The following is a 19,926-nucleotide window of genomic DNA, read 5'->3' as shown; positions in this document are numbered from 1 at the left end:
TGGAATATATTTAAATTTCAAACTAAATAATCAAATTTACATTGAAAAAAGTAAGAGTGATTTGATGGAATGCTTTTTCTATTTAAGATCAATCTAATTTAAACCCACAAGTGAAATCAACATTAGCTTAAACCTATAAGTGAAATCAACATTAGTATTGTTATTTAATCATAAAAAATATTAATTTTTTAATTTAATAGTTATGCAATGGTAATATAAAAAAATTTATACAATCAATTCATTATAAATCATTGTTAATATAACTTTTAAGACACTTTATTGATCTCAAAATAAGTGTTGTTTTAAATTATTTTACACAAATCAATACATGTTAATAAATAGATAGAGAATACTCTTTCTATTCCAATTTCCAAAACAATGGTTTTTTAGCTCTCTCTTTTTTTTTTTTTTCAAAATAGTAGTCCTTTTAATTTTTTTCAAACTATTTTTCTCCAACAATATCCATCCGTAGACATAATTAAGAAGATAAAATAATACTTGCATTGAAAATAAACATTTGTCATAAAAATAAGTTGATGGATATATTGGTGATTAGTAGAATAATTCATGACAAAAATAATAGTTTAAAAAATTGAGGTATTTTAATCTAAATTTGTATCATTTAATTGTTTATTAAACGGTGTGCTACAATCCTTAAAAGACCAGTTTTAGGACAGAGAAAATAATAATTTTATAACATTAATCTTATTATTAATACTACATTAAAATGTTAAAGTGATACTTCTTAAAAATATTAGTAAAAAAAAGTAATTAATGTTATATTGAAATGCTAATATGATATTTAATTTTAGAATTTTTTATAAACAAAACACTTATTTTGAAAAGAATGAAATAATTATTATAAAAATTAATAAATTTATTATAAATAATAATTTGTCATCGAGTATTAGACTTATAGTGGATTAAAAAATTAAAGTTTGTTCGGAGTTTGACTATAGAGTCAAAAACCTTAACTAAGATGGTTAAAAAAATTATTGAGAGAGGTGGAGAAAAAAAAAAAGCGTAGTGGGAGGCTATTGGTCTCCATGGGTTACGTGTGACCGACACAATCGTGAATCGGTGAGTAAGGCTGAGAAGAGTGTTGTTTGTTTGCAAGACATATTCTTGATCTGAATCCTTCGTTATGTGGAGTTATTGAGTTATGACTTGTGTCATATGGCATCATCAATCATCATGCACGTGCTTTTAGTTTTTAAGGAAGGCCTAACTGTTAAATGGACTTAGCAGGAAAAGGTGAAAGGAATTTCAGTCCGTACATTAAAAAAAATGTTTAAAATGTAGGGAGGAGGAGGTTATCACGTACCACATGGGGTTTGGCAAGGGGTTGTTTTCTTTCCCTTCACACAATCCCTTTCATTTTGCCCCTTTAATTTGTTATTATTATTATATTGCATTCCGCATATCCTTTGACAGCTTCTTCAAGAAATCGCTCTCCTAACCTCTTGAAACTCGAATAAATGGCGCCTTTCGCTCAAAACATTAACCCGTTTTAATCTTATCTTATGCATATGAGTTTAATTATGTTTTTGGATTAAATAAGTTTTTAATCTCCATCAAATTTTTAATTTTGAGTTTTTGTCTTTTTAAAAAAAAATTCCATTTTAATCTCTTATTTGTTATCCTTGTGAGATTGAGTTTTTACCTTTTTTTATTGTTCATCTTTAGTGCCTCCCAAGCCCTAATAATGAGCAATAAAAAAATAGAGAAATTAAAACACAAAATCTAAAATTTAACCGGGACTAAAACCTTTTTTTTGTTACAATGATCACCTTATATTATTTCATTCAAAATACAAGAGAAAATATGATAAAAATATAGAAGACTAACATAAATTAGTGAGTGTAGAGATATAATTGTCTCAACTAAAAGCTTATTTAATCTTTATGCTTTTACTTTTTGAAATTTGGAATTTCCTAAGCGGAAAGAAAATTTATTTTAGTTCGTATAATTTCAATAAATCTAATTAACAAAGTATTGGTTATAAATTTTAGCCGCCAGAGGATATCTCAAATATTACTTCAAATAGTGCATAAAAAGATATAATTAATGAGATTTTTTTTTTTACTTTGATCAGAAAAATTACACATTATAAAATTCTAGTATTTGTTATGAATTATGTTTGCAACCCCTAAATTTAAAGTGAATTTTATTTTGTTCCTCTAAATTTAAAAAAGATTAATTTAGTCCCTCAAATTTAAAAATAATATATTTTTAGTCCATAAACACTAAATTTGAGAGATTAAAATAATTTTTTGAAAGCTATTTTTAGTCCATAATAAACAATTAATTGGAGAGACTAAAATTATATTTTAAAAAAAATTTGAGCTACTAAAACAATCTTTTTTAAATTTAAAAGACCAAAATTAAATTCATCTCAAAATTTCAAATTTTAAAGATTAAAAACATAATTAAACTTATAAACTCTTACCTATAAGCTAACAGTGAGGACTTCCAAGTTCCAACTTAAACAGGACCATTTACTTTCCAACTTTAACCGGACCAATTACTTGCGCACGACTTTGAGAGAGAGAGAAAAAATGCAAAACACATTACATTCAATATAAAAAAAAAAACAAGAAATATTGATAAGACCAATAAGGTTCCGCAACTTCAGCTCCATATAAATTCACAGGACTCAATTTTGTTTATTTAATTTCTCTTGTGTATTTTGTTTGATATCTAAAAGAAATCCATTAACTTAGTGGGTAATTTAACTAGTAGGGTTAACATAGTGATAAAAGATTGGATAATATGAGGTTATAGGTTTTTTTAATAGTAACCCTCCGATTTCTTAGAGAAAATAAATTTTGACTAATTTAAAATTTGGTTAAAAAGTAAATAAAATTTGATAAAAAATTATTTCAATCAAGAATTAAACTCAAATACTATTTGAATGATATAATCTTAACTTGAACCTATTAATTATTTGTATTTGATCACTTTATTTAAATTCATAAATTCTAATCTCACTGTAACAATTTTATTTGATATGTATTATTAAGAGAAATACTGATACAATATAGGTTTTAAAATAATAATAGTAAAAATAATGTGGCTCATCGATCATTTATAGTTTAAGTAACTACCAAATATAAAAGATATCATGTTTGTGATTTGTTAAGAGATAGATCACATTCAATAATTAACAATACAAGATAGATGATGAATTTTATTTGCTTAAAGATAAATCATGTTCCTTAATTAAAAATCATATTTTTTTTCTTTTACCATAAATAAATAAAAACATATTTCTTATTTGCTTTTTTTTTAATTGTCCCTATTGATGTTTTTATGATTATCATTTTCATGTTTGTAAAATGATCTTCGAATAAGATTTTAACGTTTGTGATGTTTCATAAAAGATTTCAAATGAAATTTTATTTGATTACTATTGTATTTTTAATCAATATTTTAATATCAATTTTTTCATAATTAAAGTGTGGGTATGATAATATGGGCATTGAGATACCTAATGGAGAGTAAGATAGGTATTAGAGTTACTACCCATGCAGGTGTGAATATCGGTTTCAAGATTTTTTAAAGTGTAAATTTAGATACAAATACTATGATATCTTATTAAATTCTATGTGAATCATTTAATATGTAATTATTCTAATTTAATGAGATGTTTCAGATTTGAGTTTTGAATATATAGTTGTATTAAATATTTAAAGATAATTTTGTTGTTTATAATGATTTTATTTAACTCAAACATAATTATTTTTTATAAAAAAAATACTTATAATTTTAACAAAAAAAATAAAAATAAAAGACCATACCTATTATTATTCCTATTTTTGGAATTTCGCCAAAGTAAATAATAGGAACTCATCTCACTTACATGTGGACGCCTAATTTGTGAGAGGCAGTATTACTCCAAGAATTGATTATTATACGAGCTAACAATCATTAAATTCATTGTTAAATATTATGACTATCGTTGTTGCGTACTTGCGATGGAAGTCTTACCATGTTGTTAGGAATTGTTATATTTTGAGGGTATTTTAGGAAATTTTAGTTCTACATTGTTTGGTTTGGAGTATTTTTTAAGTTTTTGACTAAATGGTATTTTTAGTCTCTTTATTATTTAAAATTCATGATTGGTCTCCTAATTTTTAATTTCACATATTTATTTTCTTAACTTTGTAAAACTCGCAATTTTATAAAATTGTAACACTTAACTAGTATAACCTAATACTAAGTCCCAATGTAAATGTGATCGAGGAGAGTTTAACCCATAACCTCTTCCTTTCTTTCATAACTTAAACTACTACGGCACTTAATGAGTTGTAATAAAAACTATATATATTATACAACAAAAACAAATATAATGTTATATCAAACACCGTGACAAACAATAGAAAGTAGGGTATAAAGTTAAAGTTCAATAAAAGTAAAAGAAGAGAAAATCAGTTACAATTTATTACTACAAAAATACTCATAATAAAAATAAAAAATAAAAAATAAAATAATGATCATATTAATTACTATGGCAATAAATGATTAAATATCATTCTCTTCGTTATATGAATTTAATTATAATATGCATTTAAATAATGTATATCATCATATAGTGTATTATTTTTTATTTCTATAATAGTTACCTTGAAATTATATTTATAGTGATTTTTAATTAGTTGACCATATAATTTTTTTACTAATAGTATATAAAAATTAAATCAAATTATTATCATAGGTAAAAAAATAGATTATTTTATGGTTACTTTTTCTCTACCTAAACCTTTATATAAATAAAAGTAAGAAGGTTTAGAATTATTTTATGGTATGTTTTTTTCTCTCCTATTATATTCAAAGTGATTTTTAATTAGTTAATAAAGTAAAAAAATTATACTAATAGTATATAAAAACTAAATAGAATTCTTATTAGAGAAGTAAAAAATATATATTATTTTATGGTTATTTTTTCTCTGCCTAAATTTTATATAATAAAAGTAGGAAGGTTTGAAATTGTTTTATGGTGTTTTTTTCGCTGAAAAAATATGTAAATATTTTCATCAATTATATGTTTATATTTGTTATATAAAAAATACAAATATGATATTCTTTCTCAAGATCTACAAACTTTTCCAGCAACTTTTATCAAGAAATCAATTCAAAAGCAAAAACTAGTGAAACAAATACATATACTAAAAACTAAAAAGAGCGAAGGAGTATTCTTCAAATAAAATAAAATAAAAAAGAGTGAAGAAGAAAAGGATACTGCACAAAAAATCTTTTAGACTGATTTGCTCACGAATTACTTGGGCTACATCCAGAGTCTCTGCCACGGTGAGATTTTAACACAATAATCTCACATGATATTATTTCTCAGGGTCTCAAGCCTCCACAAGATTTCGAACAACTAGTAAATAAAAATAAAGTCATGAGCAAAAACTAGCGAAACAAGAACATAAATTAATGGAAAGGAGAAAACATATTGCATAAATATTTCTTTTTGTAATGATTCCCCACAAAATCGCTTGATTACATTCTATCTCTAGTTCAACTATAGATCATGTATAAATAAAATTGATTAAATTAAATATTTAGTCCTTATACCTTATAAATTTTTTCATTTTAATCCACATTTAAAAAACTATATATTTTAATCCCTACTTAAAATAATATTTACAGATGTTCCTTACCGTTTTTCAAAATTATAAATTTGTTACTTTTTTTTTTGTTCACTCGACAGATATTCTATATTTATGATTTAATCAAGCAATTAAAAAATTGGTTAAATGTCAACCTATAATTCATTGTTATTTCAAATTTAATACAAATACCAACAAGGTCAAACTTAATTGGTAGATAGATTTATTTTATAAGCACAGTGCCAGAAATTCAAATCGACTTCGATAAATTTTACATATGAAAGAAATTTATTTGGTACCAATGGTTGAAAAATATCTTTGATGAAAAAAAAAACCAATACAAAATGCAAATACATAAAAAGCCTCCGAATACATTCAAGACATATTCTTCAAAAAAAAAATATATATAAACCAAATCCACCCATCACAGACGAACCAAACTACATTATAGCTATTTCACTCGAATCGATTGAAGATGTGGAACACTGAAAGGGTGACCCTTGTCACTCTTTGATGTATATTTAAATTAAACCCAGAGCTCTGGTAAATTGTTAATTAACCAACAACGATTATGTTCGTTCCTAATGGTATTAATCCTCATCCTTTAAAATCCTTGACCAGGAAGAACCCAAAATCAATGGTCCGGTTGACCTAGCACCACACGGCAATCAATTTTTTTAATCTTTAATATAACACAACGAAATAAAACCATTTAAAAACGAACGGTGTGGATCAAACAAGATAATTTCAAAATCGCGAAAATCAACGGCTGAGTGGCAGTTAGAAAAAATTTAAAAAAACAAAATAAAGAGGTATATAGCCCGGGGAAAAAGGGGAAAAAAGGAAAAAAAGAGGGAAGCAGGCACGTACGCACCATTGGCGCAAGTTAGCGTGGAGCCTTGAAGGCCAAGGCGAACCCGAACGTTAAAACCGCCTCGCCTCGCTTCCTTGTTTCTTTGTTCCTCATTTATAAATAATAATAATAAAAAAAAAGGAGCTTGCGTTTTTTCCCGGCGAGTATGCAACGAGGCGAAAGTCACGAAACCCAACCTAAAGCTTTGGTCTTTCTCCTTCCATCAATTTCTGAGCCAAGTTCTGCTGAATAATAATAATACAGTCGTTGCTGTTTTCTTTTTCTTTTTTTCTTTTTGGGGGTTAAATGGTGTTTACGTGTTCGGAGAAAGAAGAGAGCATGGCTATGGGACCCGAGAGATCGAAGCCTCTTCACAATTTCATGTTGCCTTGTTTGAAGTGGGGGGGTCAGCGCCACCTCCGCTGCACCAAACACCCCTCCGACTCCTCCTCCGCCGACGCCGCCGGAGATCGCCGATCTCCGGCGCCGCGCGAATTCGACTCGCCGCCCCCGCCGCTCACTAATGCTGACACCCGAACGCGCCTCACGCGGCCGCGGTTCCTCGTCGGCGACGAGGGGATCGACGCCGTCAGGGAAAAGCTCATGCTTGATCTCAAGACCGAGGCCGATAGGATGAAGGACGCGATTCTCGGCAAGGAGGTTGCAGAATACAATAATGATGTCGAGATGAACGACGCACCGCCGCCGCCGGTTACTGGAGTTAGGATGAAGGATGCGATTCTCGGCAAGGAGGTTGCAGAATATAATAATGGTGTCGAGATGAACGACGCGCCGCCGCTGCCGGTTACTGGAGTGAGGACGTGGAATCTGCGGACGCGGCGGGCTCCGGTGGCCGGAGACAAGGGAGTGAGGATTGACGAGAGGAGGGGTGGTGGCGGTGGGTCGTCGTTATCGCCGTTGAGGATGAAGTCGCCGAAATTGAGAGGGTCGCCGGAGAAGGAAGAGCGGCGGCCGGTGAAGTTTTCTCTGACGCTGGCGAAGAAGGAGATTGAGGAGGATTTTATGAGGATTGTGGGCCACCGGCCTCCCCGCCGGCCCAAGAAGAGGCCCAGAAATGTGCAGAAGCAATTGGATGTAAGCTGATTCATTATCTTATTATTATTTCCTTAAAGCCTTTCGATTTTGTTTATGTTGTTGTTTTGCCAGTGTCGGACAAAAACAAAACTCTTGAATTTGTTTTTTTTGTTGTCACTGCAGACCCTTTTCCCTGGCCAGTGGTTGTCGGAGGTTTGTGCCGATTCCTACAAGGTTCCGGATGATGCTGAGACTGGCAAGGTATGTGAATGTTACACTCTGCTTTTTTGTGAATTTTGTTCATTTGAGGTTTGAAAAAAGGATTAAGTTTTGGGTTTTGTTTTGGATTGCGTGTGAATTAACGGTTGGCTTTGGTTTTTGACAGAGGTAGCGTTGAGATTGGGGAGAGGCATTCTGTTGTTGGCTGCTTAGGATACATCCGAGGATTTGATGGATGGATGGACTTGGTGGGGTTTCCCAGGAGCAGTCGTGTGCCTTTGTTGATTTCAATGTCGCTTTTGAAATTTCAGAAGTATAGTTTCATTCTTTTGTTTATAGAATAATACTCTCAACAGTGATGATTGTTCCAAATCACATGCTTTAGTTTACTACTTTGCTTTTGTAGCCACTATGTATGTAGCTGCAAGGATGAAGTTATACTGTGGGAACTTTAAACTTTAATCTTAAATTCTAGATATGGAACTTATTCTGAGATGGTAGTTTAATGAAATCTCTTATTTGTGGTTAGTTTTGTGTACTCTCTGTTTGAATTTGGCTGTGCATTTGTGAGATCGGAATTGATTTTGAGATAGAATGTTTCTCCTTATTACCACTGCTTTCTCCTTTGTCCTGTTTATGTTTGGGAAATGGTGCTGGTTTGGCACAAATCATGGGATGGAATCACAGTTTTGTTGTCATGTATGTATGCAACTTCCTCTGTAGCAAGAGCTTTCTGGTGCAGAACTGTAACTATGAATGCAGTTCATCTGGTGCTATTCTTGTCTGCAGTACAAGGTTTATCAATGGCGGATGGCAGAAGGCCAAAATTCTGCCATATAAACACACCTTAGCGTCTAAAAATGCTATGGTGGAAGGGTCTAAAAACACAACTTAAAATGTTATGGCAGTGTTATAACGGTTATTTAACAAGATTGCTGCAGTTAGCCAGCAGCTACTGTTTATCCATTGCAGTCAAGGTGGTAACTGTTCTGAACTAGGGTTTGGCCCAACCGCAGCCTGCAGAATGCAGGCTGATCCAACGTCCAAATGGTGCTAAGGGAGCCTCTCGGCATATTTAACTCGTGATGAATATCTCTTCAAACTTTTCGGAAATCGCCCGCACATTCATAATTGCATTTATCGCCAAATGATTAACTACATAAGCCATAGATTCAACATTACAAGATACATATTTCGTTGATGCTTCACCTGTTGACTTGGTATTTTACTAAATTAAGCGTTAAAGTTCTTTCAGGTGAACCTCTTTGCTATTGCCAACATCGATGAGCTCTTAATATCTACCGATGATGATAACCTTCCTGTCTCACAATTAGAGCTTAGCACTGCAAAGAACAAGATCATTTCTTAGGGTTCAAGAAGAACACTTCCACTGCTCAAGTTCTCAATTTTCTTTTGTAACTATTAAGGTCTATTTGTTTTAAGGGCAAGTAGAATTGATTTCAATATAATTGGATGTAAGTTTTACATCACTTGGGATGTACTTTATTATTTTATCTTAGCTGGTGCCTCTTCTCTTAGCTGGGTTGAAAATTTTTTGCAAGTCAACCCTCCCTAATCGCTCTTGCATGATCCTACATATGTGTTGGAAATGACAATCTTGTCCATAAATGTGTTATCTACAAAAAGACGCGTTAGCAAGTACTTTCACTTATGAGTAAATGGAAGTGTACATGGCCCTAAAGCCTACATGGTGTGGCCCAGTGATCATTTTTCTGTTCAACATGAGTGATAACTCGACTTATAGATTTTTCAAATACTGCGGCAACTTACAGTGTGACTTGCCCTTATGCAGTAGGATCAAAGATTCAAAGAGGGATAGGTCAAGAGTGATCAATCTTTATGTGCATGTAAAAACCAAAAGTGATCCTTGATATTGTAAGAGTTTATTTCCACATATTTTGTGTTAAGGCTGAATCCGTTGAGTCTATGAAATGTAGAGTTTTTAAAATGAGTAATTTGATTCATTTCATCAAAATATGAGAATAATTTTTATTTTTTTTACATTGCTCCGTATGTTTTGTTTAAACTTTTCTAAACAAACTATATATGTTTACTAATAAGAGTTGCACTTTATTATATATATATATATATATATATATATATATATATATATTTCAAGAAACCTAAAAATGCATAAAGATGTGATAAGGTGCATTTGCAATACCATGTATCCAAAACAAACACGCTAGGAATCATCATTCTCTTATGATATTAACCACCGATGTTGTATAAAAATTAATGTCATGATTAGTTGAAATCAAATATAAGTCTTTAAAAACTTAAACTTTTAATGATATTTGTAAGATTTATAATATGTTGTTTAATATATGTTGAATTTTATGCATATGGATTCATAAATGTTGCAAATGTCATCTATCATTTTAAATATGAGAAAATAATTAAAATAATTATATACCGATAGTATAAAATAATTTTATATAAAATAGTAAAATTGATAATTTTTATAATAATTATCTTAAAAATAATATAAATAATGATTTATAATTGAATAATAATATAAAATTTTTTAGACAGTTAGTGTATATATGGTTATTTAACTTTTAAAATATACATAGCTCAAAAAACATTAACTATAATTTGGAAATATGTATTGTAACTCTGTAAGTCCCCTACTTCAACATTATGTCAGGCAAATTAAAGTTGCAATGGTCTCATAGCATCTTAAATATATGTAGTTCAAAAAAGGCAAAATGCAATTTTATGTATATAGACAAAATGTAAAAGCTTATATAAAGTAAATGAAATAAAAAGAGTTTAAGACAATGAATTAGTGACTATTTTAGTCTCCTATACTTCTCTTAATTTCATTCTCTTTCAACGAAATTAGTAAAGTAGTTGTTGACCCGAGCCTGATCGCACTAGCTCAGTCCAAAACTAGCTTAATCCAAACCTGGTTATGACATGAATTTAATTGGATAACTTTATTTTTTTTAAAAAAAAACTTATAAAACAAGAAAAGGAGTTGTATGAAACAAAAAAGGTGAAATTGTAAATAAGTATTGATTCAAATATATTATGGCGGCTTGCTTAACATTGGCCGTGGAGGGGGTGCTGACCTAATTAGGTTGTTTTTCACTTCTATTTGCTCTTTGCAGTATTGTTTTTGCTTTAAAATCCTTAGTTTTTGTTACAGTATTTATTATAAAATTTATTTATTTTTAGTTTTATCCTATTTCTAAATTTAAAATTATGATGAAAATATAAACAATTGATTTATAAATTATTAATTGTTGCTTCAAAAGATTTGATTGCAAGAAAGACTTAAATTTAGAAAATATGAGTGTGACTAAATTTTGGATTGACTATTAGTCCTTTAGTTGTTTCAAAGAACTAAAGTTTATGGAAATATCTTGAAATCTCACCGGAAAGATAAATGCCATAATTATGGTCATTATAAAAAAATAATGTGAATTTATAATTATGAAAAAATGTATTTGAAATATTTTATTAAAAGGCTCACTTTTATTGTTATGAAACTTTTTTTTAATTAAATCTCTTAGATAATCTCAATGATTAAAAATGAATATATGTAGAGAGAGATCAATATAAATTTTACTGACATATAAATTATAGATTTTTTCATGTTTACAACAGTTTTTTTTATAGAATTATATATACAGTGTAATACTTTTTAAATAATTAAGGAATGTTAATATAATAATCGTTAATGTAATATTTTTTTAAACAATTAAAAGATGTTAGTATAAGAGTAAAAATGGAAGACTAACAAAAAAAATTGACAAAAATTCAAAGAGTGTCAATATAATATACACTTAAAAAAAATAAAATTTTACTGTAGCAAAATAGAACAACAAAATATGGTAAAAAGTGAAACTTTAAAGCTTAAAAGATATAATCAACAACAAGGAAAGATATGGCTATGCGTGGTATCTATAAGAATGAAGATAAAAGGAAATTAATTTTTTTTTAAATCTAATTAAATAAAACTCAAAGAGAATCAAAACATAAATAAAGATTTACCCTACAGAAACAGAATATTGATAAAGAACAAAAGGGTGATAAATTGAAACTTTTAAAAAATAAAAAAAATACTGACTGCAGACATACATTAAAAATAAGACAAAGTGAACAAATTAAATATTGGATATTAGATAATTTAGTAAAAAAAACGCACTCAACGATAAAGAGACGAAAAAGAAAAAAAGATAAAAAAAACTTAAAGAAAGTAAAATATATAAATTCAAAAGTTAAAACACTTTAATAAAAAAAAGAGAAATTAAATCATAATTACCAATACCAAAACGGAAATACTTATCGAGAAAAAGATAAAGAAGATAAAATATTAAATGAAATAAAGAATAAAAAACAACGTACTAAATGAAATCAAGAGGATAAAGAGAATAAGAAAAAGAGGATCAAAACTTTTGTAACTTGACAGTTAACACCAATAATGAATATGGTTATTTTTAAAAGAAAGATTATCTTCCAAATTGTTGTGAAAAAGGCGGTGTTATAACTATAAGGAAATTGTCTATTTTTTTTTTCTTCATTTTATACCTATAGTAAATGGGAAACTTAATTCTTAAACTTACAAACTTCTTATTTAAATAGAATTGAAAATTATGAAAATATATTAAACAATTACATTACAATAATACAAATTTTATACAGTATAATCTTAACACCCGTGCGGACACACATTATTACATTAATATGCGAAAAATTTAAAAAGTAATTATGATTGAGTATATCTAAAAAAAAAATTATGGTCAAAGTAATTATGACATAGAATATTATCTATAAATTGTCATAACAGTCACCCACAAATAATGAGTGTAACTTCACTCCACTCCTATAAACATCAAAATCCTCAACATACATATGTTGAACACTCCTTTTTTATTGGTACCCTACTTAATTACTTATAAAATATCATATCCCATTAAAACTATTTCAACAAAAATTTATTCTACTAAAATTTAAAATAAAAGTAAAACGGAGTCACAGAATAGAAGTGATTTCAATAATTAAATTCAAACATTTGCACGCATAAAGACTGGTTTTATCTGCAATTTTAATAATGCAACTTGAGTAATAAAACAAACAAAACAACTCATCTCAACTTAGTTTTATAATACCATACTCAAATATAAATAACTTTCTGCAAATTAATTCTAACAAAACCAATTCTAGTAAAATCTAAGAACAAACAAAACTTATAATTAGCTTTTTTAATTTATTTATAAAACTTATAATTAGTTTTTTAAAAAGTGTTTTCAGCAAATATAAATATTTGTATAGAATAGTAGTTTCTGCAATCAACTTGGCTAATCGATACTTGTTAAATGACAAAAGTTAAACGTTTTATAACTGACAAGATAATTGTTAATGCATGCTGTATAATTAATAAAGACACAGCAGTAATAATAATTTTACGATTAGGCCTTTGTGCAGCCCCATATCATATAAAGATTGTGAAGATGGTATTCCTAGTTAAGACACAACCTAGCTAAAACCTTAAAACTTAAAAAAGGTCATTCAAAATTGTAAGCAGATAGATGAAGAGGTTGATGATATCGCCATAGATGGCAATAGCAGCCCAAATGTAATCATCGTAGGTGTATCTTTTGATTAGGTCATCAGTGTCATATACGATGAAACCACACATTACTATTGCACCAATGCAAGCAATCACCATACGCCCGATTGGTCCTAGAGGGTAAAACACCTGTCCCATGCATCATAATTAAACACTCACATTAATAATTAATTAGATTGATTAAATGAAAAGGGAAACTAACATACTACTATTATATTATATTAATGAAAGTTAGTGATGGAATGTTGTTTACTTGAATGAGTGCGAACAATAACATGACCATAAGGGAAGCAAAGAGGAATGGGCCTAGGAAACTGAAATCACTGCCTCTTTTAACGGCCCAAAATGTGTAGAACGTCAAGCTAGCAGTCACCACACCAGTCAGAAATGCAGCCTCTAGGACGATCGTTGCTGTTGTCCGTACACACAGTCAAACTCACACATGTTATAGTCAATCCAAACTCTAGCATGTCTAATAACATAATCTAATAAATTGATGTTCATAAATACGTAATTGTCATAATTTCATTGTACCATTCTTCAAAATATATAGTTGCATGGTGTAGCAACAAGGAGAAAGATAAATGAATTTTGTGTTTTCTCTTCTGTGCCTATGGATCGAGTTATTGGAGAATGTTCTTTTCCCTTTTCTTACATCATTTCCTTTTTATGCATGAGCATTATATATGTGATAGATATAATTTGAACTTTTAAAAATGAAAATGTAAATAATAGAGTTTAATTTTCATAATTACATTAAATTGTTAATTAATTATAAATTATTTTATATATAACAATTATTATAAAATTTAACAATTGTATCATACACATAACATTCTAGAATTGGATGATAATAGAAAAAATTATACGATTAATGTATTTTAATTAAATTCTATCTCGAAAAAATTAATTGAATTCTAAATAATAATGTTATTCTAACATCGTAATTAATTTGTATGTTTTTACATTTGAAAATTTTAATTTTTGAAATCTATTTCTTATTAAAAGTTGTGAATCATAAGAATATAGAAAATAAAGGTTATGACGAAGTAACATTGTGGAAATAAATAATTATCTTTCAGATAATAATATTCATTTATTTCGTCCCACCGCCAAAGCTATGACCAAATGTATTAAGAGTCTATTTCGATAAATTTCTTCTTAAGAAAAAAATATAATAAAACAGTATTTTTTATAAGTTAAAATTAGATTATATATAAGCTAAAAATCATATTTTGGAGAAGCTAACACAAGAGAATTTCTATAAATAAACATATGCGTAACTTATGAAGAAATTTTGTTTTTTTTTTTTAAATTATTCTTTTAGAAGTATTATAGAAAAGTTTATCAAAACATGTGATTATTATAAATACAATTACGTTTCCGAGAAAAAAAAGAACCCAAGTTATTTATGAAGATATAAAATAAATTGGATAGTTAAGACTTAAGCTAGAAGAAAAGAAAAAAAAATTACATATTTAATTTTTTCTCTTAACAAAAATTAATAATATTAATAATTAACATTTATTGATAAAAAAAGAAGAAGCTATGCATACCATCCACAAAAGAACAAGCAAATCCAACTGTAACAGACATGCAAAGGGTATAGAGACCAAGAAGAAGGAGATTCACCGGGTGTTTCTTGTAATATTTGCTCAACACAAACAAAACTGCACGTCCAAAACAATTAATTGTTATTTCCAACACCAGGTATATATATGATCAAAACTAATATATATATATTTATATTTATAGTTAGGGGGGAGAAAAAAAAAATGAAAGAAGCGTTAATTAATGGATGAGAGAGGGCTTACGTATGAAAGACAAAATGGCAGCTCCAATGAATACCCAGATGCGATATTGATTGTAGCGAGCAAAATTCCTTGCGGGTGTGAAGAAGATGAAGAGGGAAGAAAATGCAGCTGTGAAAAGCAGCTGAAGAGAAATAATGACATAAACTTTGCGTATGAATCCCCAACGGAGCTGAGGTGACTCTATCATATATGGATAGAGGGCGTCGCCACCTTCTGCATGGGGAAGCCCCGCCTCAATGTCACCTCTACCCATGGCGGCCCACGACCGAGGAACCTCACACAAATTAATTATCAAAATTAATCAATCAGAAGATGAACAAAATGGTTTTTTTTATGATATATGTTATTTCAGTTCAATGGCTAGCTTGGTTGTTTTTGTGGTTGCTGCTCTCTTTTGGTTTAAAACGCGAAGCCGGTATTGTAATGTATGCATATATAGAAATGGCTCGGTTTAATTATGTGTTGTTTAGTCGTGCATTTTTAGCTCATTACAGCCTTCTTTGTTGTCTTACCATATATACATATAGGAGTATATCAAGTGAGAGAAATGTTTTTATTTTGAGAAAATTAAATAATAGTCTTTAAATTAATTTAAGGGTTGCTATTTAATATTCTCATCTTTTATAATAAACCTTCTCTCACTTATGTGTCTCTTATATATATATATACATACTATTAAAGAATAAAGATAAAAAATTTACATGAGAAATGTAACGGCTGGCAAAATGGGCTATCGGGTCCAATAGTCTAACAGACTAAATCAGGCTTAATTAAAAAAAAGATTAAATATAATTTCTCATCCTTAAAAAAATATATATAATTTCATCAATCAGGAAATAAAAGAATTTTTATACAGCAATTTCAACTTTCAAATATACGAAGGGCCAATCTAAGAAGGATGAAGTAATAATCCCCATGGCCAATGACTCAATGGAAAAACATCAACTTAAATAACATTAATTAGTTGGGAGAGACTTCAGGCTTGAAATTTGAAAAAGGAAGAACAATTTGGCTCAATATGGGGCCTCTCTCTACATGGAGTCAGATTGTGTTGAGCAAACTATGTGCAATTGCGCATTGTGCATCGGGTTCCACAAAATTCACATCCAATTCTCACCTTAAAAGAGAAATTATTCTGTTGTGTTGTTTCAGATTATCACGTATTTCATTCATGTTTTTGGGATCTGACATGGTTTCAAACACACTATATATGAGTTTTAAGAAGTATTTTTGAACCTAATAAGTAATAACCTATAACCTACGGCTCAATGACGATCATTAATAATCGAAAACCTCCTTTGACGGAAGTGGATAATCCTCTGTTGCTCATTGTAACACATGACATTTTTTTTGTTCTCACAAGAATCTTTTATTAAAATTTTATTTGAGTATATTAGGTGACAATTACATTTGGCAGAAGAAACTAATCTCTCACAAGTGATAAATCAAGATTCAAATCTCTTGAAAGAATAAAAAATAAAAAAAACAAGATCAACCCGGTTGATATGGCAAGATAACTTTGCATGGCCAACATTTTTTTCCCTTCCTTTCCTTTGTTTTGATGTTTCCTTACATAAATCAGGCTTCAATTTAACACTATTTACCATCGAAGAATGATGTAGGTCCTGGTTGCACTTACAAAAAATAAATTGGTGCATTCTGCATAGACGATATTATTTGATTCTATTTATCTCTTTTGCTCGTGGCTTCTATCCTGTTTTTGTTTGAAGGTTATGGAGGTTTACAATTCTGTATAAAGGGACCTCCAGGGAAGTTATGTCATGGACCCCATTCCTTAGGGAATAAAAATAACATAAGTCATTTAAATAGTCTAATCTTCCATAAAGTCATTCATTGATGGCTTGTGTATTCAAAGAATGGGCCATGTTGAAAACAAAACACATAGAAATTTACATTAATACTCTGTGAAGTCACATTAATTGGTTAAGAGTTAAGACCGCGAATTCAAAGAATGGGTCATTTTAGGGTGGTTAACTGGCTATGACTAATGAACGAACGATTAGCTATGTAAACAAGGGCAAATAAATAGAGAAAAGAAAAGAACTAACAGTGTGTAGATTGGCAAGCTAAGAGATACAAGGGTATTTTAATCAATGATTTATTTTTCTTACCTATTTTTGTTTTTACTGAACTGCTTTGTCCTGCTGGCACAATAAAACAAAAAGAACAAAATTAGGGGGCCCATTGAACAGTTGGTTTAGAATATTTTTGAGCGTACAAAAAGAAAAATAGAACACTTAAAACAAGTCTTCAATCAGTGTTGAAGTGAACAAAAGCCAGTCACATGTAGTTATCAGCAGAAAATTTAAAAAGGATAGAAGGGGGAAAGAGCATGGGAGAGAGGTCACGAAAGAAGGATTCCTTGTTTATTTGTCTCCTTGCACCTAAACATAGTGATATGCATGAATTATTTTTGTCCATTTCCACTCTCTATTGTAGTTTTCACCCTCCAAAATTACAATTTACACCCCCAATACTAATTTTCTAAAATGCAGTATTTAATCATTTTTCCATTAATTTACTGTTAGGCTCACATGATACTACATGAACCAAGATCACTCACAGCTACATAACCCCATCAAGATCACGAGTGATAAATTATAGGTGAGTTTAATTTTTATACACGATAATATTTTTTTTTTTTACGCAGCTAACCAAACATATGACAATAACTTTTAAAATAATTATACTTGTTAAAAATAAACAAAAAGATAAAAAAAGACTATTAATTCCCCTATTTCTTATTTCTTTTACTCTTTCCATTACAGAACAGAGAACCAAATCCAAAAAATCTGGCAGTGGCCTTGGGAATATATGCTTGCGGTAGATTCAATACAGGACTAATCCTAACACCATTACCAGAAGATCCACCGTTTTTCTTTAAAAAAGGCTTTTGAGACGAACTATAAAAATAATATGTACTTGAACTCGAAGAGGAAGATGATGACCTTCTACTTGAAACAGAGGACTGTTTCTGCAGCCTCTGTTTGTGAGTTTCCCTCGGAAGCTCTGTTTGTTTCGGATTCGGCGCCGAACCAGTTGAGTTGCTTCGTGATAGGAACTGCAGTGAGCGAATCAAGCCATTCCCACGAGTAGTATCGAAATTCAAACTGCTGCTGCGCTTGAATTGCCAGAAATACTTGGAAGATGGCTTCTCTTCTTCGTTCTCTGCTTCATCAGAGGATGCAGACAAGAACTCCTTGAGCCTCTTCTTTTGAATCTTTTCCGTGGTTGCAAGTTGAGATTGAGAAGGTTTGTTGGAAACTCTCTTGATCTCCGTCGGGATAATTTTTCCATTGGAGAAGAGTTCATCGGCTGAAGAGAGTTGTTGAGCTAAGCCATTGGTGATGCAGAACACGAAGTCAGAGCTTGAGTCCAAGAGGCACAAGTCTGATCCACGGTGAGGATCTTCAACACGAACCGATGCATCCTCTGTGTTCTTCAGATCGTGTGAGAATGAGATTCGAGGGCTGATTCCCGTGCTGGATATCTCGGAGCACACTTCTACTGCCATGAGGTTTAGTTCGGAACAGGGGAACTCTGTTTATGGGGAACAGAGAGAGTGAAATGAGTTGTCTCGAAATGTTGGGGTAGCCGCGAAAAAGTTTCGAAATTTATGAAATGGGGTGAGGGGGTTGGTTGAAACGGTGATGGGTTTGGAGTCAAAGTGAGTGAAAGAGAGAGAGAGAGAGAGAGAGAGGTGTGGGAATTATGGGGTTGAGAAGTCAGAAATTGCAGCTTTAGCTTTTGGTCGTGTGTTTTGTTTGTGTAGGGTGTGTATGATATGAGCTAGGTGCGTTTTCCGAAACTGAAGGAACAATTATGCAAGGTGAGGGAGATTAAATTTAACATTGTGGCTGGATTGCGCTAGATCCTTTTCTTTACGATGTGTTTAGGGAAGGGTAAAGGGAAAGCAGAGGAAAGAGAGCGAAAGCAGGTGAAACTAATCACCGAAAGGGTATAAAAGGATAACTCTTTTTGAGGGTTTCCAAAGAAGCTTTAGGAATCAGCATCTGGAGGAGGGTGTCATGAGAGAGAGAGAGGATTTTACAAGAAGCACGAGATTTATTATGTGAATGATGAAAGGGATGAGTATTTTAGGGGAAAATATTACAGGCTAATAATATGCTACTATGATAAATGGTTATCGTAGTCACCGTTAACTATTGAGAATAAGTGAATAACTTGGTCACCGAGAGATGATTACTTGCAAAGTGGAATCTTTGCTTAGAAAAGAAAAAATCAATCACTTTAGAAGTTAAGAATAATGAAATGATGCATTGAAGTGGTGTAGCTCATAAAAATACAACCTCAATATATTAAAATGATATTTAAATTTCTATCCAGTTCTCCAAAAAGACTAAAAAGTTATAATGCTTTAAAAGTCGCAATTAATTTGTCAATAAGATCTATAATATATATTTACGATTGCGAGAGAATGAAAATAAATAAGTGAGAGTTATATAGAGTAGTAACAACATTTTTGTCCTTTATTTTAAATTGGATTGCTTAATTTCCTTTCTCTTATTTTTTGCTCTTAATTTCCTTTCTCTTATAAATTATATAAATGGAGAGTCCCTCATTTTTTTTTATAAGATAGAGTTGTTTGTGGAAACAATTCTCTTCACTCTCTCAGCCCGCTTCACCATTTGTTAACAGTATTGACTTTTCTAAATGAGTAATTTATTTTAGAGAATAAAATAAATAATTCCAGTCATTAAATTGAAAACTAATAATTAATTTTGTGCGTATATAAATAATAAATCA

At 30.2% G+C, this 19,926-nt stretch overlaps 3 protein-coding genes across 4 annotated transcripts; 1 reads left to right on the top strand and 2 right to left on the bottom strand.

Moving 5' to 3' along the window:
* The first annotated feature begins 6,499 nt into the window (after positions 1-6,499).
* On the top strand, positions 6,500-8,250 carry LOC114401591. The gene is made up of 3 exons (XM_028364142.1): positions 6,500-7,563; positions 7,687-7,764; positions 7,889-8,250. The coding sequence occupies exons 1-3, from the start codon at positions 6,775-6,777 to the stop codon at positions 7,892-7,894; spliced, it is 873 nt and encodes a 290-aa protein (XP_028219943.1). The 5' UTR covers positions 6,500-6,774; the 3' UTR covers positions 7,895-8,250.
* A 4,850-nt stretch (positions 8,251-13,100) lies between these two features.
* Positions 13,101-18,192, bottom strand: LOC114402579 (protein LIFEGUARD 4-like). Of its 2 annotated transcripts, XM_028365205.1 has the most exons (6): positions 18,108-18,192; positions 17,271-17,300; positions 15,139-15,412; positions 14,881-14,994; positions 13,578-13,735; positions 13,101-13,453 (listed from the first exon to the last, which is right to left on the bottom strand). In XM_028365205.1, exons 3-6 carry the CDS (start codon positions 15,389-15,391, stop codon positions 13,250-13,252), a joined length of 729 nt encoding a protein of 242 aa, XP_028221006.1. In that variant the 5' UTR covers positions 15,392-15,412; positions 17,271-17,300; positions 18,108-18,192; the 3' UTR covers positions 13,101-13,249. The 2 variants fall into 2 exon arrangements, with proteins under 2 accessions (XP_028221006.1, XP_028221005.1); XM_028365204.1 differs by lacking the exons at positions 17,271-17,300; positions 18,108-18,192 and having other exon boundaries at positions 15,139-15,738.
* On the bottom strand, positions 17,860-19,258 carry LOC114402576. The gene has a single exon (XM_028365202.1). It carries the CDS (start codon positions 18,671-18,673, stop codon positions 17,894-17,896), a length of 780 nt encoding a protein of 259 aa, XP_028221003.1. The 5' UTR covers positions 18,674-19,258; the 3' UTR covers positions 17,860-17,893.
* Positions 19,259-19,926: the final 668 nt, after the last annotated feature.

The sequence above is a fragment of the Glycine soja genome, chromosome 20, assembly GCF_004193775.1.
Source record: "Glycine soja cultivar W05 chromosome 20, ASM419377v2, whole genome shotgun sequence".
Classification (NCBI taxonomy): Eukaryota; Viridiplantae; Streptophyta; class Magnoliopsida; order Fabales; family Fabaceae; genus Glycine; species Glycine soja.
Note: the sequence above shows the minus strand (reverse complement) of the source record. Positions and strands in the feature narration are given on the sequence as shown.